Source organism: Budorcas taxicolor, chromosome 5 (genome assembly GCF_023091745.1).
Source record: "Budorcas taxicolor isolate Tak-1 chromosome 5, Takin1.1, whole genome shotgun sequence".
Classification (NCBI taxonomy): Eukaryota; Metazoa; Chordata; class Mammalia; order Artiodactyla; family Bovidae; genus Budorcas; species Budorcas taxicolor.
In genome coordinates this window covers 39,400,305-39,427,463 of record NC_068914.1, presented here as the reverse complement: position 1 = coordinate 39,427,463, position 27,159 = coordinate 39,400,305, and the positions used below count along the sequence as shown (strand labels likewise).

General features: G+C 42.5%; 1 protein-coding gene across 1 annotated transcript in view; it reads right to left on the bottom strand.

Moving 5' to 3' along the window:
* PCNX2 (pecanex 2) overlaps nt 1–27,159 on the bottom strand; it is a 304,964-nt gene that overhangs the window by 60,759 nt on the left and 217,046 nt on the right. Inside the window, exons 24-25 of the mRNA XM_052640516.1 lie at nt 14,073–14,131; nt 9,573–9,788 (exon numbers count right to left, since the gene is read on the bottom strand). Coding sequence (XP_052496476.1) covers nt 9,573–9,788; nt 14,073–14,131 — 275 coding nt within the window. The remainder of the gene's footprint in view (nt 1–9,572; nt 9,789–14,072; nt 14,132–27,159) is intronic.

The following is a 27,159-nucleotide window of genomic DNA, read 5'->3' as shown; positions in this document are numbered from 1 at the left end:
TTACCCTTTCCTAATTGCTAAACATACATTTGATGATCACACACTTTAAATTAATCTAACCTTAAAGATGGAGAAATGGTCACAGAACAGAACTTAAACAAGGACCTGACCTATGGATGCACTGAATGAGTTTAGTTCTTTATTATTTTACTAGATAATTTCTTCCCAGTCCCAACTTTCATTCCTTCAGCCACACTGGATCCAAGTGTCTTTTTCTTTAGTGGAATATAGTTGCTTTACAAAGCTGTGTTAGTTTCTGCTGTACAGCAAAGGGAACCAGCCATATGCACACATATAGCCCCTCTTTTTTGGATTTCCTTCCCATTCAGGTCGCCACAGAGCACTGAGTGGAGTCCCCTGTGCTGCACAGTAGTGGACCCGAGTGTCTTTTAAATGTCACACTGAGGGTTTAGGAGAAGTGTATTGGCTCAGTGTGCAGTGCAGGGAAAAGTATGTGAACATAATTTATAGCATGTTTGATTTTGTGGTCATAGCAAACATTTTTTATTATAACAGTTCTGTCTTCCAAAGAGCCTCAATTTGCTTCACAATCTGGCCATAGAAATACAATTTGTTTTATGACCTGTTCAGCAAGTGAGATTTTGAATGTGGTGTAACAGTTTTTCTCAGAGAATTTTTTATATTCAATATTCTTAAAATTTTAATTTCTGTTTATGGGACATTTACCAACTTAAAAAGTAACTTCTCAGAGAGCATCTCATTGATTGCACACATCAACCCAGCTATGCAGATGTAATCTCTTCTTTTAGTAATAATTTCTTTTAGTAAAATTAGGACACTAGTCTTCAAAACATCTTGTCTAGAAGAAAGTTCTAGCCTTTTGAATTCAAAGTCCATGGTTTTCCCTTATCACAGAGTGTCTCCTGAGCCTTGACAAATTACAAGCAAAAGTTCCCTGAATTTACTTTTTCCTTCTAGCCTACAGGAGAAAATGAAATAAACCACATCCCACAGTGCACAGGGGAATTTATGATGGGCAAATCTGAAGCATAAGAAAAGCTGAAATATATCCAATAATGGTATCTGTGAATGATATGGTATCCCTCCCCTCCATTTCTAGATGAGAAAAACCAATGCATTCAGTCTTACTGAGTCATTTACTTTCTAATTAATATTTAATTCAAACAAGCATTATCTTGCTTTTCTCCCACACACTTTGAGTGTTGAATGTTAAAATATGCAGACTCTGTTAATGTTCTTCAGGAAAGCACTTCTCCTTTCCCAGACTCGTTATCTGGACAAGCAGGGCTTCGTCTTGTTCACCAATATGTCACATAACTTGAAATGAAGAAAAATATGCACTGAGGAATTCTGAGTGAGAACCTATTATTTCATGGGTAAGGTTTGGAACCAAGGGACTTAACAGCTTCCTCAAGCTATCCAGACAAAAGAAGTAGACTCACTGATGACCTAATTGTTGCCATAGAGAGGAGAATTCTAGCTGGTTCCAAGATTAGTGGGAGCTCTGACCATACGTGGATCAGCCAGTTAGGATAAGGGTTTGGGTTGAATTAGCTTTAGATTAGATTAGGTTACATACTTATTTTTAGAATGTCCCCACAGGGTGGTGATTATGGGGTGTTAGCCAAACTATGAGATGGCTGATAACATTTCACACAGACAGGAACGCAAATCTCATTTTTGTGATATTTTCCAGGCCTGATGGTAATGTGTGGCTACCTCTTGATAGCTAACTATGCCTTTGCTTTCCATGTTCATTCTGCAGGAGCCGTCCAGTGTGCATGGTTGCTAAGGCAGTCAGCAGTTCAAGAAACTGAGCTCCTAAAAGTGGTGGTTCCGTATTAACGCTTAGAAGGATATTCAGGTAAAAGTTTTCTTTTTGAATTTCAACAGCCAAAGAGATGTAAAGACAATGATTACTCATTTTTTTGGGGGGGGGGGTAATCTTTCCTTATTTTTCATTCCTTCTTTCGTTCCTCCTTCCTCCCTTCCTTCCTCCCCTTTCCTTCCTTCTTCCTTCCCTGCATCCCTGTTTCCTTCCCTCGCTCCCTGCCACCCTCCAAGGCCATGGAGTTTACAAAGGTCACGGACTTTGGAGTCAGCCACAACTAGGCATTTACCCCTCCTCCACCACTGACTCTGAAGCCTTGGGCTTCCTACCTGGGAGGAAATTCTATCAAACTCCCAGAGGGAGTTCAACTTTCTCCCCATGATATGGTGGAAGGACATATAGCTCCCAGACTGATGAGCCATCAGAGCTGGAAAGAACTTTTTGTTGTTGTTTCTTTCACTAAAAAAAAAAAATTAAAAAAAATCAATTTACTTATCATAATTGGAGGCTAATTACTTTACAATATTGTGGTGGTATTTGCCATACATTGACATGAATCAACCACGGGTGTACATGTGTTCCCCATCCTGAACCTCCCTCCCACCTCCTTCCCCATCCCATCCCTCTAGATTGTCCCAGGGCACCAGCTATGAGTGCTCTATTTGGGCACCACCAAACCTGGACTGGTCATCTATTTCACATATGATAATATACGTGTTTCAATGCTATTCTCTCAAATCATCCCACCCTTGCCTTCTCCCACAGAGTCCAAAAGTCTGCCCTTTATATCTGTATCTCTTTTGCTATCTCGCATATGGGGTTGTCATTGCCAACTTTCTAAATTCCATATATATGCGTTAGTATACTGTATTGGTGTTTTTCTCTCTGACTTACTTTGCTCTGTATAATAGGCTCCAGTTTCATCCACCTCATTAGAACTGATTCAAATGTATTCTTTTTAATGGCTGAGTAATATTTCATTGTATATCTGTAACACAGCTTTCTTATCCATTCGTCTGCTGATGGATATCTAGGTTGCTTCCATGTCCTAGCTACTGTAAACAGTGCTGCGATGAACACTGGGGTACACGTGTCTCTTTCAGTTCTGGTTTCCTCAGTGTGTATGCCCAGCAGTGGGATTGCTGGGTCACATGGCAGTTCCATTTCCAGTTTCCTAAGGAATCTGCACGCTGTTCTCCATAGTGGCTGTACTAGTTTGCATTCCCACCAACAGTGTAAGAGGGTTCCCTTTTCTCCACAACCTTTCCAACAATTATTGTTTGTAGACTTAGATAGCAGCCATTCTGACTGGTGTGAAATGGTACCTCATTGTGGTTTTGATTTGCATTTCTCTAATAATGAGTGATGTTCAGTATCTTTTCATGCGTTTGTTAGCCATCTGTATGTCTTCTTTGGAGATATGTCTGTTTAGTTTTTTGAACTGTTTTTTGATTGGGTCATTTATTTTTCTGGTATTGACCTGCATGAGCCTCTTCTATGTTTTTGAGGTTGATTCTTTTGTCAGTTGCTTCATTTGCTATTATTTTCTGAAGACTGTCTTTTCAGCTTGCTTATAGTTTCCTTTGTTGTACAAAAGTTTTTAAGTTTAATTAGGTCCCATTTGTTTATTTTTGCTTTTATTTCCATCACTCTGGGAGGTGGGTCATAGAGGATCTTGCTGTGATTTATGTTGGAGTGTTCTGCCTATGTTTCAGAGCTGGAAAGAACTTATAATCACACCAAGGTTTTGATGAAGAAATTGAGACTCTGAGAAGTCAAGTCACGTGTGTGCCCCTATTGAACATCCTGACCTAAAGTGGAGTTTTTTGTGCAACTTGGAAAATGACATGGAGCTATACAAGTGATTGAGGACATTATATCCCAGTTATTCAGTGTTTAATAAACCAAATGAACACTATGGTACAAATTTCCAACCAAAAGGAGAAATGAAAAGAGGAAATGAAATGGTCAGGTAGAATGAGAAGCTCTTGTTAAGAGCCCTGTGGGTTTGCCCAGCTCTAAGCTGGAATCAAGATTGCCAGGAGAAATATCCACAACCTCAGATATGCAGATAATACCACTTTAATGGCAGAAAGCAAAGAGGAACTAAAGAGTCTCTTGATGAAGCTGAAAGAGAAGAGTGAAAAACCTGGCTTAAAACTCAACATTCAAAAAACTAAGAGCAAGGTATAAAGTCCCAACACTTCATGGCAAATAGATGGCAAAAAAGAGGAAACAATGACAAACTTTATTTTCTTGTGCTCCAAAATCATTGCACACAGTGACTGCAGGCACAAAATCAAAAGACACTTGCTCCTTAGAAGAAAGGTTATGACAAACCTAGACAGCATATTAAAAAGCAAATACCTCACTTTGCTGACAAAGGTCTGAATAGTCAAAGCTATGGTTTTTCCAGTAGTCATGTATAGATATGAGAGCTGGACCGTAAAGAAGGCTGTGCACCGACGAATTGATGCTTTCAAACTGTGGTGTTGGAGAAGACTCTTGGGAGTCCCTTGGACAGCAAGAAGATCAAACCAGTCAGTCCTAAAGGAAATCAACACTGAATATTCATTGGAAGTCCACTGATGCTGAAGCTGAAGCTTTAATACTTTGGCCACCTGGTGTGAAGAGCCAATTCTTTGGAAAAGACCTTGACGCTGGGAAAGACTGAGGGCAAGAGGAGAAGTGGGCTGCAGAGGATGAGATGGTTGGATGGCATCATTGACTCAATGGACATGAGTTTGAACAAAGTCAGAAAGATAGTGAAGGACAGGGAAGCCTGGTGTGTTGCAGTCCATGGGGTCACAAAGAGTCAGACACAACTGAGCGACTGAACAAACAACCCCTAAGTAGCGGTGAGTCTTGGGAAATAATTCATCTTGAGGGTCCGGATTCCCTATCAGTTAGATGGGAGGAAGTATTGGGATTAAGGCCAATCGGGGGTAGCTGTCACCTTCACAGGCAAGAGAGTGCTTTGTATCTTATAAAAGTCTCTCTCCAATGCCTTTTTTTTTTCTCCTATTCTTGGTTCTTCTTCATTTATAATAACAGGATTTTCAAGTTGTCTGACTCCTTTTGTTGGCAACTCTGTTCTCCTCATTCATGTTTCTCCTCTTTTATAGAAATAAGCCAAACCATCAAGCTAGGTCACTTGGATGACTAACAGAGAACGGAAATGGATTGAACAGATAATCAGCTCTCACTTTCCCATTTCTCTGTGTCTGCCTACTCGGATTACGGTTAAATACAACAGGTTCCATTTCTTTTGAAAAGCCTTGAGTTTGGTGCTCCTCACACTGAGGGCCTTCTAAAGTGCCTTGTCTGTTTCCTTGACCTTAGACTTAAAGCTGACTAATCCACCAATTCTTGGATGGTTTCCTTAAAGGCTCTCTGGCTGGGTAGATGCAAGAGATACTCATAAACCAAGAACAGCAGTACAATCATGTTTCCTTACATGAACAACAAAAACAACAAAAAAATGTATTTCTATTCTGGGATGCATGGGCCAAAGGAGTAGAACAGAAAAACGTGGCTTCTTTATTTGTATTCTTAATTTGAATTTACTCCACTATAGTACTATCCAATGGAAACAGCATGGGCCATGAGCCTTTATCAATCATTTGGGCTACCCAGGTTCTAAACTCTTATTCTAATGTTGGGAAAATTACCCACTGTGCCAGAGGCTGGCTAACTGTTCACCAAACCTTTTACTTTTTCTCCTGGGTACTCAGCTATACAACATTTCTCTTACGCATGTTTGAAACATGTACTCAATGCCTTCAGTCTTGTATGACTCCTTGAGATCCCATGGACTGTAGCCCTCCAGGCTCCTCTGTCTGTGGGATTCTCCAGGCAAGAATACTGGAGTGGGTTGCCATTTCCGACTCCAGGGAACCTTCCCAACCCAGGAATCAAACCCGCGTCTCCTGTGTTGGCAGGAGGAGTCTTTACCACTGCACTACTTGGGAAGCCTCCTAACTAACCCTTCAATTCAAAGATCGGTTAAGTTTGCTGAAGATGCTATAAGCCACATAAAACTTGTGCTATAACTATAATTCAGATTCAACTCAGCGAACCTTAAAAGTTCTTCCCTTGAGTTCCAGGAAAAAATGGAAAGCTCTCAAAAATAGGCAGTTCTATTGCATTATTGTACCCAGACACTTAATTTCTACCACCTACTGTGGCATTTTCTGGCATTTGTGAAAAGTATCAGGGAAATGTTGCTTCTCTGTTCTTTAGAGTCTGATCATCACTCTCTTGGCCCAATAACCTTTTCCCAAATAAGCTCCCTAAATTAGATTCCTAGAATTTGTATGGATGTACAAGAATTCTCTTTGGGTTATAGTTTTAAAAATATGAAGTGACGGCAATTTGTTCTTGGTGGAAATGTGTCCTTTGGTCACTGTGAGGTTCAAGAAAGCATGACCTGGCTGTTGTTTACCTTTCTAGCATTGTCGGTGACCCTTTCCTCCCAAAGCACCTGGAAACCACATCTGGCTACTTGGTGCCGCCTTGTAATCACACCAGTTGTTCCCTCCTCTCCGTTCTAACTGCAGCCCCTCCTCTGCTGAGCTGACAGACCCCAGCGCCCTTTCTGATTTCAGTGCCCTTCCTCTGGTCCCCAGGCACCCCACGTGCTGTGCTGCTATAACAGCCACATTTCTGGGCAGTAAGTACTTATCACGTGCCTGTCTTCTAAGGGAGGCTTCAAGCTCCACAAGGCAGGGCCTTTGCTTCTTTACTCAGAGCACCTAACTTAGTGCTTGACATATAATCAGTGCTGAATAAGTATCTCCCCAATGAGCATTAAGTGCTTCCCAGGTGGCTCAGCAGTAAAAAGTCTGCCTGCAATGCAGGAGGCTTGGGTTCAGTCTCTGGGTCGGGAAGATCCCCTGGAGAAGGAAATGGCAACTGACTCCAGTACTGTTTCCTGGAAAATTCCATGGATGGAGGAGGCTGGCAAGCTACAGTCCATGGGGTCACAAAAGAGTCAGACACAACTTAGGGCCTAAACAACAAAAATGAATATTAGACACATATGTCCAACTAGCTATGTGATACATTTACTTGGATGAATCCAGGGCATTTTAAAAAGAAAATATTTAAAATGGAGCTCTTGATTGCATCCTCAAACCCAATGTGCCACTCCTTATCCAGGTTTCTCAGTTTCAGTAAATGCACCAATGTCCATTGGGCTCTCAACCTAGAAAGCAGGGAGCATACTGAGCACCCCACCTTCCCTCACCCCAACATGCAGGCCTGCCCACCACTTCTGAGCCTCCCAGCACATCCCTGCCTCTGCTCTCTTCTCTTGCTGGGGTGACTACAGGACACTCCTAGGTGGTCCCCCTTTTTCTCCTTTCATCCCCTCCAGTATATCTTCCACACAGCAACCAGAACAAGCTCTAGGTCAGTCATTCCCATTTCCAGAACGTTCCATGGCTCCTGACGGTGCACAGAATAAAATGCAGCACCTCCCCCTGGCTGGGAGAAACCCCATGACCTCCCCAACCCCGCCTCTCTGGTCATGGCATTCCTCTTGGGTTGCTCTGGACTCAGACATTCAGCACTTCCCAATTCCTGGCCTGGAACATTCTTCTCCCTGTTCTCCTCCTCAGGGCCCTTCTCTGACGAGCTTCCGCACCTTCTGCACTGATTCTGGTCATAGAACCTTATCTACCTCCTCTGTGCCGTTCCTCAAGCTGTGATTGGCTTGCTCTTTTGTTTACTTGTTTATTTGCCACGTCATGAAAGAGATGGGAATACCAGACCACCTGACCTGCCCCTTGAGAAATCTGTATGCAGGTCAGGAAGCAACAGTTAGAACTGGACATGGAACAACAGACTGGTTCCAAACAGGAAAAGGAGTACGTCAAGGCTGTATATTGTCACCCTGCTTATTTAACTTCTATGCAGAGTACATCATGAGAGACGCTGGACTGGAAGAAACACAAGCTGGAATCAAGATTGCCAGGAGAAATATCAATAACCTCAGGTATGCAGATGACACCACCCTTATGGCAGAAAGTGAAGAGGAACTAAAAAGCCTCTTGATGAAAGTGAAAGAGGAGAGCAAAAATGTTGGCCTAAAGCTCAACATTCAGAAAATGAAGATCATGGCATCTGGTCCCATCACTTCATGGCAAATAGATGGGGAAACAGTGGAAACGGTGTTACTTTATTTTTTGGGGCTCCAGAATCACTACAGATGGTGACTGCAGCCATGAAATTAAAGGACGCTTACTCATTGGAAGAAAAGTTATGACCAACCTAGATAGCATGTTCAAAAGCAGAGACATTGCTTTGCCGACTAAGGTCCATCTAGTCAAGGTTATGGTTTTTCCAGTGGTCATGTATGGATGTGAGAGTTGGACTGTGAAGAAGGCTGAGCGCCAAAGAATTGATGCTTTTGAACTGTGGTGTTGGAGAAGACTCTTGAGAGTCCCTTGGACTGCAAGGAGATCCAACCAGTCCATTCTGAAGGAGATCAACCCTGGGATTTCTTTGGAAGGAATGATGCTGAAGCTGAAACTCCAGTACTTTGGCCACCTCATGCGAAGAGTTGACTCATTGGAAAAGACTCTGATGCTGGGAGGGATTAGGGGCAGGAGGAGAAGGGGACAACAGAGGATGAGATGGCTGGATGGCATCACGGACTCGATGGACGTGAGTCTGAGTGAACTCCAGGAGATGGTGATGGACAGGGAGGCCTGGCATGCTGCGATTCATGGGGTCGCAAAGAGTCGGACACGACTGAGTGACTGAACTGAACTGAGGGTGAGACACAAGGTCACACGCCAGTGCATCCTCAGCATCAGAACATGGCCTGACACAGAGGGGGTGTTGTGGTAGAGAAAAGCATGTGTGAGTGAAAGACTACACAAAGAACCCAGGAGACGGGGCCACAGAAATATCCATGACGCTGATCCCTGAGTGATCACAACACAACTGCAGCGTCTGATTCATGGAAAAATCAGAATCACTCTTCAAAGATACAGGCGGACTCAGTAACCACAGAGCAGTAAGCATTTATCTAGTGCCTACAAGTGGGCTTCCCAGGTGGCTCTCTAGTAAAGAATACACCTGCCAATGAAGGAGACATGGGTTTGGTCCCTGGATCGGGAAGATCCCCTGGAGAATGAAATGTCAACCCACTCCAGTATTCTTGCCTGGGTTATTCCATGGACAGAAAAGCCTGGTGGGCTACAGTCCATAGGGTTGCATAGGAGTCAGACACAACTTAGCAACTAAACAACAACAGTGCCTGCATATACATGATCTCAGTTAAATCACACAATAACTGTATGAGGCAGTCATTCTTCTTCTTCTTATTTTACAGACAATTTTTAACAAAACTCAGAGATACTAAGTGACTCACCCACAACAGACAGTGGCATTTGTAACCCAAGGAAGCAGGTTCCATTTTAGGTCTGGCTGACTCCACACAGAGCCCCCACGCATGGTCCACACTCATTTAATGCTTCTGAGTTTTTCCCCAAATAAAACCAAAGTTCTGACTTGCTACTCCTAAGGTTTACACCAGACTGTACATTTAACCTGATTACTAATTCAGATGACTGGACTTTCTTTATATCCAAATACGTGATGAGATGTGGTTGCAGCAAGCTCCCTAACTCATTCTCTAGGACAGGCATCCCACTCTTCCTTTTTAAGGACGACTTCTTATGAAAGCTCTGCATGATAGTTCACTCAAATGACCAACTTCCAACAACTTCCACAGTAAAGAGACTCTTACCTCGGAATTCCAGTCCTCTAAGTTGAAAGGTGACAAGGCCATTGCCGATTTCAATCAGGTGAACGAAAGCATTGAGGTAATCCGAAGCCAAAATAAAGCAATCGCCAGAGCTGTAGTTGCCCCACCGGCCGAGGATGAGGTCTCCACAGAGAGACTCCTGGAGCGCCCTTGTCAAGTGCTCATAAAAGATGGAATTGAGGTTGTTGCCATCGCTCCCTGAAGACACGACAAGAAGCAATACGCCCAGTGAGTCCTGCTCCAACGCGCTCTGCCTGGGAGACGGGCAGCCGTCACCCGATTAGGAGAGAATCGGACTCCTCAGACCTTGCGCCCGTTGTGCTGGGGTTTGTGAGACCCTCCTATTTCTTCCCTCTACGCTCTTCCTGGTCAATGTCATCTACATAAATGGACTGAATTCCTGTCTAGATGAGACACCTGACAAATTCCTATCTCCAGCAGAGATCTCTCGCCTGGACTCTAGACCTGTCTGCTTAACGTTTCTTGTATGTTTCCAATGTTTCTCCTCCACCCAATGTGTTCAAGTCAGGCCCTGCCCCCCCAGTCCCGCCCCCAACCTGCTCTCAGCTGTCCAGTTGGCCACAACCTAGGCATCTTTCTTCCCACTCCTTCCCACCTAAGGCTCTCAGTTTCACATTCTTCAAGCATTTTTTGCATCTCCCTACTATTTTCCATTCCCATGACCCTTGCTTTATCCCAAGTTACGCGGTCTCTCAGGTGGAGGACCACAAGGGTCATGTAACTCACCTACGGGTCTTCACTAGGACATGCTTGCTCATCGATTCTCTACCCCCGGCCAGAACGACCTTTCAGACGAAAGCGGAATGCGTCACCCAGGACCCTCCAGCCCATTTCCTAAAGTGGTTTGTTAGGGCCCTTAAGACAGAGACAAGACTTCAACACATCACCTATAGTAGGGTCCCATAAGTCATCCTCCACAGGAATAAGCTAGGACACCAGCCTGATCAAACCCAGGGTGTATGGTCACACCAGGGGTGCTGTGTGCTCTGCTCCCCACTTCAGCCTCCATCCTCACCTCTCACTCATCTCTTCCTCGAGCTCCACACTTAGCAACACAGAACTTCTCCCAGTTGAGTGACTCACTTGCCCCTTCCCACCTCAGACCTTTGCATAGACTAATCTTTCTGCCCGGTTTCCCTTCGTTCTTCTCTGTCTTATTACCTCTACTAATCTTTAGACCACTGTTCCACGGCCACTTCAGGGAAGCCTTCCTTGACCCCTTTGCCATGCCATGTTATAGGGCATCAGGACTATGACCCTCTGCTTGAAAGCACTTAAAACAGTTGGAATTTGACTTTTGGTTTTTTGTGTGTATATGTGTATATATGGTTATTTGATTAACATCTGATTTCTCCAATGCACCCTACGGTGGTGAAGGAAGACTGAATTTGTTTATTTTTGTATCTCAGTACTGGCAGATTCTTAATATGCAGTAATGACTGACTAAATATCTGTTGAATAATAGATGACACCATGATGATACAGCTTTGTTAAGAGAAATTTTGCTTTTGAGAACATAATCCATTAAGTAACTCCAGGGTTTCACTGAGAAATAATTTACAGACAATAAATTGTGTGTGTGTGTGTGTCCAACTCTTTGTGATCCCATGGACTGCAGCCCACCAGGCTCCTCTGCCCATGGAATTCTCCAGGCAAGAACACTGGAGTGGGTTTTCATCTCCTTCTTTAGGGGCTCTTCCTGACTCAGGGATTGAACCCATGTCTTCTGAATTGCAGGCAGATTCTTTACCATCTGAACTATAGGGAAGTTCTTTATATATGTATATATATATTCTATAATATAAATAATTATTGATAGTATATATTGTGTAAACAGTATATATAGGCATATATACATATATAACTGTAGTCTACAATATAAATAATTATTGCTAGTATACATTTTTATATATTATATAGAAGTATATATATTATATATCAATGCCACTTACTCATTTTAAGTTATATATGTATATAAAACTCAGATTTATTGAGGCATAATTTACAGAGAGCAAAATTTGCCCTTTTTAGTGTCCGGTTCTATGAATCTTAAAACAATGCTCATAGTCACATAACCACCACTTCGCATGATGCATTCGTGTTTCATCCATTCCGAGGTATACAGCAGTAGTTTGTTCTGTTTCATTTGTATGTAGTTACTACAGTTTGCTTAACCATTCAATAGCTGAAGGACCTTTGGGTTGTTTTCAGTACTGGTGAATATGAGTAAATCCACTCACGATATTCATGAACTAAAGTTTATAAGAACATGTTTTCATTTCTCTTGAGTCAAACCCTAAGAGCGGCACTACTGTTCTCCAGAATGGCTGAACCATTCTGCACCCCAGTCGCCGGGACTGAGAATTCTAGCTGCTCTGCACGTTTGCCAGGACTGTGGCTTGTCTGTTCAGACTTAGCCGTTCAGATCGAGTGGATGAGCACATCAAGGGAAGGTAAAAGGAAGGACGCAGCAAAGGAGATGCAGTGAGGGAATAAAGGGCTTCCCAGTAAAGGGCCAGTGCGCCTCAGGGGCATGGAACTGGGGGTTCATGACGCATTTCGCATCCTGGCTGGGCCGACTCCTCTTACTCCCTCCGTCAGATCTCTCATGATGAAGACAGAATCTTTTCTGAGAAGGCTGGGTAAACTGGGAAGTCCTGGTCTGTGGTCCTGGGAGTGGAAGAAGCACTGGGAGGGGCTGGAAGGAAAGTGTGTCAGCAGTGCTTTCACTTTAGGAGTATCTTTTCTCTGGGGAGTAAACTCTGCCTTCCAGAAAGTCAGAGAAGCATAGAGTTGCCCCACAAAGAAGAGGCCTGAAGCAAAACTCAGGACCCCTTCTAGGCCAGCTTCTGGAGTGGAGACAGAGATTCAGGAAGGTTGCAGATAAAGATCCGTGCAGATCTGAATGGAGCTTTCCTGCTCTGTATCCTCAGAAACTGGAGCATCACTGAGGGTGCAGGAAGGTACAGACTGGCCCCGAGCGCACCCACGTAAGAAAGAGCACTGATCCACGGCTAAGAAATCTACAAGATAACACTATCAAACTATGGATATCAGGGCTAGGCATTCACGACAGTTAAAAGCCAAACTGAAATAGGTGCATTTATAACCTATTTATGATTAATGGAAAGAAACAAACTGTTCTATGGACTGAGTCATGTCATGACCTCTAATAAGGTATCAGTATGCTTAATTTTCTGTGCAGATTAAGCCTGCCTGACCTGCAGTGATATTCATATTCTCTGATGAAGCAGCATGCATCCAGAGACACTAATTGGAGATTACTCCGAGTCTCTGGTACTTTTAAAGAAAAAGCCTTAACAAGAGAATTAACTTTTGCTTAACTGTTCAAACTGTTTGATGTACAAATGAAACAATTTAAACCATGAAAAGTTGAGATCTTAGAACACACTGACCACATATCTGCATAATTAGATTAAAATGAGATGAAATTATGAACAGCTAAAATCACAATGTGCTTATGAAATTGTCTATATGCCTAATGTCAATGGCCCGGCAAAATCAGAATCCCATGGCTCCACATTAGAGATATTTATACTCCAACCACACCCCCTTCAAACTGGGCTGATACAAAGTTTAACAAAAAATAAACCTGCCTCTCCAGATATTTTCAAGTTTCAAATTATGATTTCAAATTAATCATGTATATGCAATTTAAATATAGCTAATAAGCAGGATACAATTCTTCCTAGACAATATTTTTGGCACAGAGGAGAGAGTGAGGTGGATTAAAAATAGAGAGTGGTTTAAATTTGCATACTGATACGAGGAGAAAATAAGGTCGAATGCTTCAAAATGAAATAGATTACAGAAAGAAAAAAGTAACTTCCTGTTACGATGGCAGATAAATCTTTCCATAGATTAATGTTGTACAAAGACTCTGAAGATATCCAGACCCTGGATCCTGGAATGGCTTGCCTTTAAGGACATCATAATGCTGATTTTTTTTTTTTTTTTTGCCAGAATACCAATACCAAGGTTTACTGTCTGTATTTGATGTTTAGCATATACAAACTAAAATGTTGTAATCAACAGTCATTCAATATTGAAAAGGGATCTAATCAGTGCTAAATCATGGAGGAATCCATTTCTAAACCAAATCAGGATATTTGATCAGTTCTATTTGCACAGTTTTATTTTTACCATCAGCATATTTACCAAGACATGCACTGTCTCCACAGTGCTTTAAAAAAGTGAGTACTTAATTCCTCTTTTTTGGATTGAAGGAATCCATCTACACAACAAAATAAATAGCTTAAAAGAGAGACAGGGGACTTTCCTGGGCAGGGGAGCTCCAGTGGTTAAGACTGCATGCTTCCAACACAGGGGGCATGGTTCAATCCTTGCTTGGGGAACTAAGATCCCACATGCTGCATGGCCAAAAATAAATAAAATAAAATATTAAAAAAAGAAAGAAAGAGAAGGAAGACATCCTCTTACCTGGATCCTTTTCAATTTGGACCACCAGTCTTGTGTTGGAATTATCCACACGCCTTGTACTAGAAAGAGCCACAAGAGTAAGAGGCTGTGATTAGATCCCTGCAAAGGAGAGCGGGCTCACAGGATCAGCTGTGTGAGTGGGAATCTAGGGGAGATGGAGCTCACGTATTAGAGTTATTGTTCTACACTGACAAGGCTGAAGGAAGAGAGGGGTCAGAAGGGTGGGAAAAGTACAGAAAACGCAGAGAGGGAAGAGATGTTTAGTGCTTAGGCACAGAAGACAGACCTTCATCTTTATCAATTCTGAGCATCCAGTCCACAAAATAACAGCAAGCATTGAAATTGTCAATGGACTACCGCTCACTGACAGTACTTGAGAGCAGTGCATACATAGCTATCTTGCTTTTCAAACTGATTCCAGAACATTCTTGATAAGCAGTCCAGGTCTCCACCACTTGCTTTCAAGAGTTGGGTGCATTCTTACAGACTTGTCTTAGGTTGAACCATAAGAATGAAAAGCAGCTCTTTGCAGCTTAGGAAAAGGTGGATTGTCTGTAGCCACAGTAACCAGTTGCCACCAGAACCAGTTTTAAACCTTTTCAGTTATGACAACTCACCTCAACTTACAGCTTTGGTAAGACAGCCAGTTCACAGTGGCCGCTTGCTTCTGCAAGTCAGCCAGCAAGGGACAGGCTCAGTGCAGGCTTCTGAGGGTGACCAATCAATAACAGGCTCCCCAGGTGACTGCCCTGCAGATGGCATCACCCCATTTCTGAACCTGAAACTCATCTGCCCTTGAACTTCAGATGTCCCCCAAACCCTTTAAAAGTGCAACAGTCTGCTTTGCTTGGAGAGACGATGTTGGGCCAGCCTTGATTTATTTCAGACATTGAGTGGGGGTCTTGTCATTCTTTGATGGATGAAATATGAAACTGATACCAACCACATGAAGCTGATGATATTCAACAGTTTATGGTCTACAAAAATGGCAATTTTGTGAGGGGAACCACTGACTGAAACTGCCCCATCCTGGCCAAACACAATACTATTTGCATGAGGTATCTTACAAGAGGAGATCCTAGTAAGGAAGGTGTAACTAACAAGACATCACCAATTAGAATAATTCAGGAAAGGTCGAAATGTCTTACCAACCTCCCAGCATCCTCCTTGCTAACATCCATCTTGGCTGAGTGATGTGCACACTGCCAGGAAGGACCCTGAGTCAGAATGACTGGCCAGAGAAAATCTGGAAACTAACCCCATCATCATAAAACCTGAGGCTGTGAGCCACTTGGCAGAGCAGTCCTCCTTGGTTCCCACCCGGCACCCCCCTTCCCATTGAAGTCTCTTGCTTTGTCAGCACATGTGTCTCCTTAGATAATTCTTTTCTGAGCGTTAGACAAGAGCCCACTCTCGGGCCCTGGAAAGCATCCCTCTTCCTACAAAAATTTCATAAGCCTAAACCTATGCCATAAAGAAAGGGCTTTCACTAGAAATAGACCACTGAATGGAGGGTTCCATACAAGTTTGAACATAATGAGCATCTCCTCTTTACCATACCTAGATATACCACGTTTCAGATATATGAAAACTATCTAGGCAGGATCCTGGTGGAGTTTTGTAGACTAGATGCTCCAGATGGGTTGTACAGAAGGGATATTCTGTTACAGCTCGAAAAGGTCACGTTGTTCTATTACCGCTTCCTTTTCCTTGCAAATACCCTCAGATCAGCTTTGAAAATAAAAGAGCCCGGGTGGCAGAAAATAAAGCGAACAACAAAATTCTTTCTAATGAAGGCCGTAATCCCATGTCGGCACAGTGAGTCCCTGAATGGAATTTTAATTTCACCTTAAGACCTAGGACAAATGGAATTTTCAGCAGCAGAATAAACAATTTTTAAAGTGAGATTGAGCCAAAAGAAAGTCATTTACCAAACTCCTTAGGGAATTAAAACACCTTCTAAAACTATGTTAAATGAAAAGCTATCTGCAAAAGGCTTTGGATGCAGAGGGCTCAATTCTGATCAGCAGTAACTAAGCCATGCTGCCTGTGTGCCCCGAGGGCCTCTGGCTCGCCACCAGACTCTCTAAGAAGGGCAAGTGTCAGCCTTACTGGGTATTCAAGGATTTCTCCAGTGCTTTCCTCCTGTAAATTTGGTGCTTACCACTCAAAGGTGCTAATTAGTTCAGTAATTGGATTTCTGTCTTCACTGTCTTATTGCAGGAACATTCTGTTCTGTTGCTCAGTGTGTGGTATGGTCAGTTGCTCAGTCATGTCCGACTCTGCGGCCCCATGGACTGTAGCCTGCTGGGCTCCTCAGTCCATGAGATTTTCGAGGCAAGAATACTGGAATGGGTTGCCATTTCCTACTCCAGGGGGTCTTCCCAACCCAGGGATCAAAGCCACATCTCTAGTGTCTCCTGCACTAGCCAGCAGATTCTTTACCACTAGCGCCACCTGGTGGGGCCTTCCAACTCACTCCCCAATCTCAGAGGCGTTCAAAATGCCGGCGTGGTTAGGTGTGTATGCTCTCAGCATCTGCCTGGCAAAGTGAAGGCTCACTGCTTGTCACAGTGTCCCAAGCGCCACAAGCCAAGAGTCCAGTAATATGATAGGTCTTCCCAGAGAAGGTGACTCGCTCTGAAGCATCTCTCCCTTATGTTAATATGGAATGCCAACAGCAAAGCTCATTTTCTCCCTTCAAGCTTTGCCTTTCTACCTCCTCATCTAAATCCAGCACCTTGTTGCTTATGTGGCTTCACCTGAGGAGCTTAAGTAATTTAATAGTAACTTGATTATACTGTTTCAAGTTCTGGTTTGACAGCTCACATAGACTATTTATGGGAGAAGTAGTCCCCATTTTTGATGAGGAAGTGTGACTGGCTGGAGTAAGAACTTTGATGGGCATCTATCTGCTCATATTGGAGAAACCAGGATGGATGGACTGTAGTTCTCTTCATGGGGCAGGACAGCATTAGAGAAATCTGGAAAATGAGAAGGCAGCCAGACACTAAACAGAAGGACCTGTCCCATTTTAAGCTGAATATATGCACAAGTTTCATTTGGGTTAGTATTTTTTAATGATTTTTGTGTTTATATTCATATGGGATATTGGTCTAAGGTTGTTTTTTCTTGCGATGACTTTGTCTGGCTTTGGTATCAGGGTAATACTGGCCCCACAGAATGATTTAAGAATTATTCCTTCCTTCACTCTTTTTTGGGGAGATTTGAGAAGAACTGATGGTAATTCTTCTTTAATCATTTTAGAGAATTTGAGAGTCAAGCTAACCGATTCTGGGCTTTTCTTTGTTGCAAGTTTTTGATTACCCATTAATTCCCTTTAATTGTTATAGGTTTACTCAGATTATCTATTTCTTTTTCAGTCAGTTTTGGTAGTGTGCGTATTTCTATGAATTCTCCTGGTTTGGTTAGGTTATCTCATGTGTCGATACACAGAAGTTTATAGAATTCTCTTTCAATTAGGTAATGTTGGTAGAAATGTTCTCAACTTTTAACTGTGATTTTAGTAATTTGAGTCTCTTTTTTCTTGGTCATTCTTGGTAAAGGTTTGTCACTTTTGTCAATCTTTTCAAAGAATCAAATTTTGGTTTAATTTATTCTTTCTATTGCTTTCCTATCCTCTATTTCATTTCTCATCATTTTAATTTTTATTATTTTGTTCCGTCTGCTTACTTTGGTTTAGTTGGTTCCTTTTTCTCTAGTTTCTTAACATGGAAGACTAGCTTATTGATTTGAGATTTTTCTTATTTTTTTTAAATTTAGGCATTGACAGCTATGGATTTCTCTCTGAGCACTGCTTTTGCTACATACTGTCAACTACAAATTGGCACTTACCGTGGGCACTTGCCTGGCGGGCTACAGTCCATGGGGTTGCAAAGAGTCGAACACGACAGAGCCACTAACCACAGCTCGCCCTACTAGGATTACCTTGCGTGCTGCTGCAGCTGCTGACCTTCAACACCCCCGAGAGGTGTTCCAGGTGGAGGGCAGAGGTGAGGCACTCTGATCTGGGGAATAAAACTGGCAGGGCAGGTCTTCAGATAGTTAGATGTTTTTAGGAGCTGATTTTATGAGCCCAATTCTTGGTCTCCTTGTATCTAGAAAAGCACTGCAATCCTTCATGGAAATCTGTCCATGAAACATGACTGTTTCTCATGGTTAGAAGGACCTTCTGAAGAAACATGTGCTTGATTGTATGTACACTTCCTTCACCAAAATCACACATATACTGTCCTTCTCCACTACATTCAAAAAAATTATTTATTTTAATTGGAGGATAACTGCTTTACAAGATTGCGTTGGTCTCTGCCACACAGCACCATGGATCAGCCATATGTCCCTCCCCCTTGAACTTCCTTCTCCCCCCGCCACACCCCTCTAGGTTGTCACAGAGCACTGGTTTGAGCTCCCGGTGTCAGACAGCAAATTCCCACTATCTATGTTACATATGGCAATGTATATGTTTCAGCGTTACTCTCTGAATTCATCCCACCCTCTCCTTCTCCCACCGTGTCCTGAAGTCTGTTCTCTATACCTGCATCTTCATTGCTGTCCCACAAACAGGTTCATCAGTACCATCTTTCTAGATTTCATATATATGCGTTAATATATGATATTTGGAACAGTTCTCAGAGGTATTTGAGGTGCTGTCTCCTGGGCTGCAGCCCTCATTATGCCCCAAATACAACTTAACTTGCAACTTTCATGTTGCCCTTTTTTAAAGTTGACAATACCATACATTTTAATATACTGTGCTCTCCTTTTCATTCACCACAAAATATTTTTAAATTTTCTCTTGTAATTTTTTTTGACTTATAGGTTGTTTAAGGTAACTTTGTTTTATACATCTCTGGGAATTTTCTAGATTTCCTCTTGCTGTTAATTTCTAATTTCACTCCATTGTAGCTGGAGAACATATGTTATATAATTTCAATCCTTTTAAATTTACTGAGGTTTGTTTTATGGCCTAACCCATGGTCTATTCTGGAGATTTGTTCATGTGCACATGTCAAAAGTGTTTTTTGAAAAACTTTGGCTTTGCAAAATACTCTGCCAAAAGGTCAAAAAGACCAGGTACAGACAGTGGCAAAATATCTTCAAACCTCATATCCAACAAAGAACAAGTGTTTAGAATATATAAACAACTCTCAAAACTCAACAGTAAAAAACAAAACAAAGAAACCAAAACAAACAAAACCCCCACAAAGAATGCAAGAGAAAATGAACAAAGACATGAAAAAAACATTTCTGCGAAGAGGACATATGGACAACAAATAAAATCAGAAAAAGATGTTCAATATCATAATTCATAAGAGAACCACAGGTTAAAACCACAAGAAGGCATCGCTATATACACCCAGCAGAATGACTAATGTAAGAAATAGTGAAAATATCAACACACTGCCAAGGACGTGCATAAACTAGATCTCTTACACAGTGCTGGTGGGGATGTAAACGGTATCACTTCTCTGAAAAAATGTACAGCAGTTTCTTTTTTAAAAAATTACCATTTTGTTCTGCAGTCACCAAGTCATTTCCAACTGCGACCCTGTGGACTGCAGCATGCCACATTCCTCGGTCCTTCACTATCTCCCAGAGTTTGCTCAAACTCATGTCCAGTAAGTCGGTGATGATATCTAACCATCTCTTCTGCCACCCTCTTCTCCTGTTGCCTTCAGTCTTTCCCAGCATCAGGGCCTTTTCCAATGAGTTGGCTCTTTGCGTTAGGTCAAAGTATTGGAGCTTCAGCTTCAGCATCAGTCCTTGGAATGAAAACTCACGGTTGATTTCCTTTAGGATTGACTGGTTTCATCTCTTTGCAGTCCAAGAGACTCAAGAGTCTTTTCCAGCATCATAATTCAAAAGGATCAATTCTTTGATCCTCAGCCTTCTTTAATTAAGGTCCAACTCTCACATCGGTACATGACTACTGGAAAAACCGGAAATTTGACTTTACAGACTTAGGTTGGCAAAGTGATGTCTCTGCTTTTCAATACGCTGTCTAGCAAGCATAGGAACCATATGAGCATAACTACCATATGAGCTAGCAATTATATTCCTGGGCAATTATGCCAGAGAAGTGAAGACTTATGTTCACCCAAAACCCCACAGACCAACGTCCCTAGCAGCTTTATTCATAAAAGCCAAAATCTGGGAGCAACCCAGATGCCCCTCTGCTGTTGAGTCACTAAGTTGTGTCCAACTCTTTGCAACCCCATGAATTGCAGCAAGCCAGGCTTCCCTGTCCTTCACTATTGCTGCTTGGAAGAAAAGCTATGACAAGCCTAGAAAGGGTATTAAAAAGCAGAGATATCATTTTGCCAACAAAGGTCTGTATAGTCAAACCTGTAGTCACGTACAGTAGTCATGTACAGATGTGAGCTGGACCAAAAGAAGGTGTCCCTTAATGAGCGGGTTGCTAAGCAGACTGTCGTTTCCACACTATGAGATGTGCTGTGCTGTACTTAGTCGCTCAGTCACGTCTGACTCTTTGCGACCCCACGGACTGTAGCCCGCCAGGCTCCTCTGTCCATGGGATTCTCCAGACAAGAATACTGGAGAGGGTTGCCACGCTGTCCTCCAGGGGTTCTTCCTAACCCAGAGATCAAACCCAGGTGTCCTGCATTGCAGGCAAATTCTTTACTGCCTGAGCCACCAGGGAAGCCCATACCATGAGATACTGCTCAGCAATTACAGTTACTGACATACCATGATCTGGATGAATCTTCAGTGAACTACGGTTGAGTGAAAACGGCCAATCCCATGAAGTTAATTGTAGTAGGATTCCATTCATATAAAATTCTTGAAATAACAAAATTAGAGTTAGAGAACAGATCAATGGTTATAGGAGTTAAGAAGTGGTGAGCTGCAGAACAGAAGAGTGTGTTTTGAATATAAAAGGGCAGCAGCAGAGATCTCTGTGCGGGAGGACATGGTCAATATCTCGACTGGACCAACATCAATGTCCCAGTGATAGTGGTGCAAGATGTTAGCACGTGTAAACTGAATAAAAGGTATATTGGGAGATCTCTTTTTAATATTTCTTTCAACCCCATGTAAATTTATACTTTAGCTTTGAAAAAAGTTTAATTTGAAAAATCTCCATACACATGTATACGTATAGTTGAGTCCTTTGCTCTTCACCTGAAACTATCACAACATTGTTAATCGGTTATATCGCAATACAAAATGAAAAACTTTTTTTTAAAAGTGATACTGGATCATGGGAAAAGCAAGAGATTTCCAGAAAAACATCTATTTCTGCTTTATTGACTATGCCAAAGCCTTCGACTCTGTGGATCACAATACACTGTGGAAAATTCTGAAAGAGATGCGAATACCAGACCACCTAACCTGCCTCTTGAGAAACCTGTATGCAGGTCAGGAAGCAACAGTTAGAACTGGACATGGAACAACAGACTGGTTCCAAATAGGAAAAGGAGTACGTCAAGGCTGTATATTGTCACCCTGCTTATTTAACTTCTATGCAGAGTACATCATGAGAAACACTGGACTGGAAGAAACACAAGCTGGAAACAAGATTGCCGGGAGAAATATCAATCACCTCAGATATGCAGATGACACCACCCTTATGGCAGAAAGTGCAGAGGAACTAAAAAGCCTCTTGATGAAAGTGAAAGTGGAGAGTGAAAAAGTTGGCTTAAAGCTCAACATTCAGAAAACGAAGATCATGGCATCTGGTCCCATCACTTCATGGCAAATAGATGGGAAAACAGTGGAAACAGTGTCAGACTTTATTTTGGGGGGCTCCAAAATCACTGCGGATGGTGACTGCAGCCATGAAATTTAAAAAATGCTTACTCCTTGGAAGGAAAGTTTTGACCAACCTAGATAGCATATTCAAAAGCAGAGACATTACTTTGCCAACAAAGGTCCGTCTAGTCAAGGCTATGGTTTTTCCAGTGGTCATGTATGGATGTGAGAGTTGGACTGTGAAGAAAGCTGAGCAGTGAAGAATTGATGCTTTTGAACTGTGGTGTTTGAGAAGACTCTTGAGAGTCCCTTGGACTGCAAGCAGATCCAACCAGTCCATTCTAAAGGAGGTTAGTCCTGGGTGTTCATTGGAAGGACTGATGTTGAAGCTGAAACTCTAGTACTTTGGCCACCTCATGCGAAGAGTTGACTCACTGGAAAAGACTCTGATACTGGGAGGGATTGTGGGCAGGAGGAGAGGGGGACGACCAAGGATGAGATGCCTGGATGGCATCACCGACTCGATGGACATGAGTTTGAGTGAACTCTGGGAGTTGGTGATGGACAAGGAGTCCTGGCGTGCTGCGATTCATGGGGTCGCAGAGAGTCGGACACGACTGAGTGACTGAACTGAGCTGAACTGAACTGATACATAAAACAAACAAAAAAAACTCCATAGCTAGAAGCAGGCCTGAATTCTGTGATTATAATGCATTCATGTGTGATTCTCATCTCTCACCTTAACTTGCTTGCCTTGCAAATTAGGATCAGTTCTCTCATTTCAGTCAGAAAAGTCCAAGACTCTCCAACATTTCAACTACAGGATATGAAGTCCAACTATTTATTCACTGGCAAGTCATAAATATTTAGGGGATGAAAGTGTTTCTGCAAATGCAACTAATCAAAACAGCAATAAGAATTTCTAGTTTCCTGTGGCTGGGCCTAAATGGGGAACTGAATAGATGGAGATACAAGAGATTACAAGGGATTCCTAAGTATTAAACGATCAGGGTGCTGCTAGTTTTGTTTCCCCAAGAGTAACATGACTGACTTAAGGTTTTGACTTCTGGGTACAATAGCCTCCTGGTAAAAAGAGACCCAATTTGAAGTTCTGGATGATACTTCTCTTGGAGATGAAGACACATTTATTTTTTTATTAGTGACCACTGGTATGTACAGAATTTGGATCAAGGTGAGCACACAGAAAAAAGAAATGCCAACTGTTGGCAATGAGGTTTCAGGATTTTGCAGTGTCAGGCACAGCCCTGACGAATTACCTCCGGACCTTCCTGTTTTCACGGCCACACGTCTCAAGAGAGATAGCAAATCCAGAAGACATGCTCTCCTAACGTGAAGCCTGTTAAGACACGGTGCTGTTTTGTCCTCGAGGGACGTGGCACTTAATAAAATCACACCAGCTCCTTTTTCCGCTGAGATGGACTTCATTTTTCCTTTGTTATTTCATTCACTCTTAATATATAACATTTTACCTGACCCATGCTCAATCTTCAAACCTGTTACAAAACCAAGTTTAACTAAAATGGTGCTCCTAATTCTATAATCACCATGAGACACCTTGCAAAATCAGTTACACTGACTAAAAGGATAAATAAAGGTGCCATATGCAGGTTTGTGGGGCTTCCCTGGCCTCAGCAGTAAACAATCCTCCTGCCACGTAGGAGATTCGGGTTCAGTCCTGGTGGGAAAGATCCCCCAGAGTAGGAAATGGCAACCTGCTCCAGCATTCTTGCCGAGGAAACTCCATGGACAGAGGAGCCTGGTGGGCTACAGTCCATGGGGTTGGGAAGAGTCGGACACAACTTACTGACTAAACAACAATAATAACAGTGCAGGCTTGACCTCTCCCGCTTGCATTTCAGTGATGGTGTGCCTTATGACAAATCATTTGGCCTGGAACATTATACAAAAACAAGGCAGCGGAACCCTAAGAATAAGACTGAAAACTTAAGCTGATAAATCTGATTTCTATTTGTAACTTGGCTTATGATTTATTAAATTACTTGAGAGATGTAGAAAGACTCCCATAATTCTTCTGACCTTCAGTTTTCTGAGTGCACAAAATGGCAACTAAAAAACAGCACTTTTGATATGCAACTGAAATATAGAGCCCTTCTTCTGACTGCAAAACTGAACAAAGAATCACTTAACCTTGCAACAGGCCTGTTACCCAAGGGAATCAGGAAGGACAATGGATGAATAGGAAATCGATTTTATATCACCGCATCAGTACATCTGGGTATAAATTTCTTTTATGGGGAAAAAAGAACAGTAATTTTTTAATCCTAATATGTTTTTTCAAATTTGATTTTAAATACTAAAATTGTATTGAATCCTGGCTCTAAGAGCACAGGCATTATAGACAACAGGAAATGAGATCATTCACCTCCTCCAATTGTCCTCCATCTCCCCAGCTTTTCCCCCAGGCAGTGTCTTTGATAATGACAAGAAAAACCTCCTCAGAAGGCTTTTTCCTGGATAAATTTAGCTAGAAAGCTAGTGTTCTATCATTGTGGACTACTCTTAAAATTAGGGATTTTTAAAAATTTTATTCTCTACGCAAACAATACTTTCTGTATTGTTTGGAAGCTCCAACACTTTGGCCACCTGATGAGAATAGCCGACTTATTGGAAAAGACCCTGATGCTGGGAAAGACTAAAAGCAAAAGGAGAAGGGGATGACAGAGGATGAGATGGTTAGATAGCATCACTGACTCAATGGACATGAATTTGAGCAAACTCCAGGAGATAATAGAGGACAGAGGATCCTGGTGTGCTATAGTACATGGTATCACAAAGAATTGGACACTACTTAGCAAATGAACAACAAAAATAACACAGTGTTCTTTAAAATCCACTAAGAACTTTCTCTTCTCTCAAACCTCAAAGTATTCCTCTCCCCAAAGCTTTCCCAGTCTCTAGGAAATTAAGCTCCAACCACACAAACACCAAAATATGTAACTTAATTAGACAATACAAAAGAGAAATAGAATATAATACATTAAATTGCCATTATTCTTATCAGATAACATTTTTACTAATTCTCACATATGGGATTATTTTTCCATTATTGGTCATTTTTCATTTAAACCAGCTTGATGGGGAGCATCCATCTACTTAATTGTGTTTACAGAGAGAGAGACAAACACAGTAATTGAGACATGAAAGAGCATTATAAACCCTATGGAGTGGTGATGATGGCAGAATGCTTTCAAAGTGACAAGAAAAAAAGAGCATGACTTCCTATGTCCACATAATGCATTAATTTCATTAATCAGCCAATTGTATCATAAACTCTGAAAGAGCAGCCATATGTGAAGTCTGGGACCGTTCTTAGCCTTCAATAAACAGGGACTAAAGTCAGTCTTGGAAGTATGATCAGAGTACTGTGAATGATAAATTTTGCCTGCCATATCAGCAGACAACCGATGCTGCGGCCATCACGCCATGCGCTAGAGCCACCCAATGGTGTACCCTGCGGCTTTCCATGGCCCAGTGGTAGACAATCCGTCTGCCAGTGCAGGAGATGCAGGTTTGATCCCTGGGTCAGGAAGATCCCCTGGAGAAGGGAATGGTGACCCACTCCAGTATTCTTGCCTGGAAAATCCCATGGACAGAGGAACCTGATGGGCCTCAGTCCATGGAATTGCAAAAGAGTTGGACATGACTTAGCAAGTAAACAACAAAAAAACACAGTGAACATTGGTTCACTCCGAGAGGACTCAGGATGGGAAAACACAGGATGCTGGCTCCAGATAGCCTACGTGAGTGTCAAAGGGATCATTTCAGTGAGCCCAGACTCTTGCATCTGCCCATACATAGAAGACTGCTAAATTCCTTGAGATGTCTGACTTTCTTTAATTAACAGTAATCATTCAATGCTCTGGGACTACCTGGTCTAAGTTGCAAAACTATATACCCTGATTCCTCCCTTACCTCTTCTGAGCAGTTCCTCAGTGTTTTTGAGAAGCTATCTCCGAGGCTTGCAGGCTTCAGCAAGTCCTTGGAATAAAACATAATCCTCAACTTTTCAGCTGTGTTTTCTTTTCAGTTGACAGTTATAAAATTAAAGAGTCTTCCGCCCATGCCCCCCATGACTGCAATGTTAAGGAGTGAGTTTGAACCTAGAAGTCCAAATGCAAAAGTCCCCCAGGACCCAGAGTGGCCATCCCTTAGGCAACTGTGTCACTGATGGGGACAGTGTGGCCAGTAGCTTGCCTGCCTGGTCACAGAGAACTTTGAAAGGGCTCAGGGTTCTTGGCATTGGGGAGTGAACCCTCAACTGTGCAAATACCTCCATCTGCCCAATAAATCTCCTGAGCCAGCAACACTCGAGTCCTGCAGGAAAAAGGTCTGAGAGGCAAAAGCTGAGGACTTCTGCCTTCCTTTGTTTAGAATCATCAATTCCATCTCCAACACATGCCTGAAAGCTGGAAAAGCTGCCAGGCCTGAGAAGGGCTCTGCCTGTATGCTGTGCTAGGCTGACACTCCCTGCAGACTCAGACACACAGCCTTGCTCCTGGGTGACCTTGACTTCCAGGTGGCCTTGATACATTGGGTCAGCAGCACCAGACTGCCAGGGAGCAGGTGGGCAGGTGGAGGGCTTCCTGCAGGCGCCCAGTCCACTTCACTGCTCTGCACCTTCCAGATTCTCTAACTGCTCAGCAGGGTGGAACAGGACTCTGGGTAAAATTATGCACAGCAGCACAATGAATAATAAGCTCAAACCTATGCTATTTGAGAAAGTCAACGCTCTGGAGTTCCTCAAAAGCATCATCCTTCTGGAATTCATTTGCATAATCGCTCTTCACCACACCTGACGTGTCAAACCTTACCCCTGGGTACATGGTGTGTGAGCTTTCTCATCCGTCAGCAGAATAGCTGGATGGGGCCAAGTTCATCATTTACTGTCTCAGACGTAACAGCATTCAGACACAGATACTGGGATTCCGGTTGAGAAAATCCAAGACAGAGAAGAGATGTGGAAGTTCTGATAAGACCCAGGATGTATCAGCCAGAGGGCGAAGAAGGCTCAGACTCCTTTCTGCTAGTCCACCCTTCCCTGCAATTCTAGACTCGACTCACAGACTTAGAGCGCTAAAGATCTTACCTTTGCACTGTCATTCCCCTAAATAAAGTGGTGAGGGAAAGATCCTTTTGATTAAAGCTATTTCTTGCTTTTATTATCAGTGTTTAGATTTCAAGTGATAGGAAACCCAACTGGAAACGGCTTAAGAAAAATCTGAAACGCATTGACTCACATAGCTGAAAGGTCAATGGAGCCCGGCTGGACTCAGGGGCTAGAGAGGATGGTGTCATCAGGAATCATTCTCCA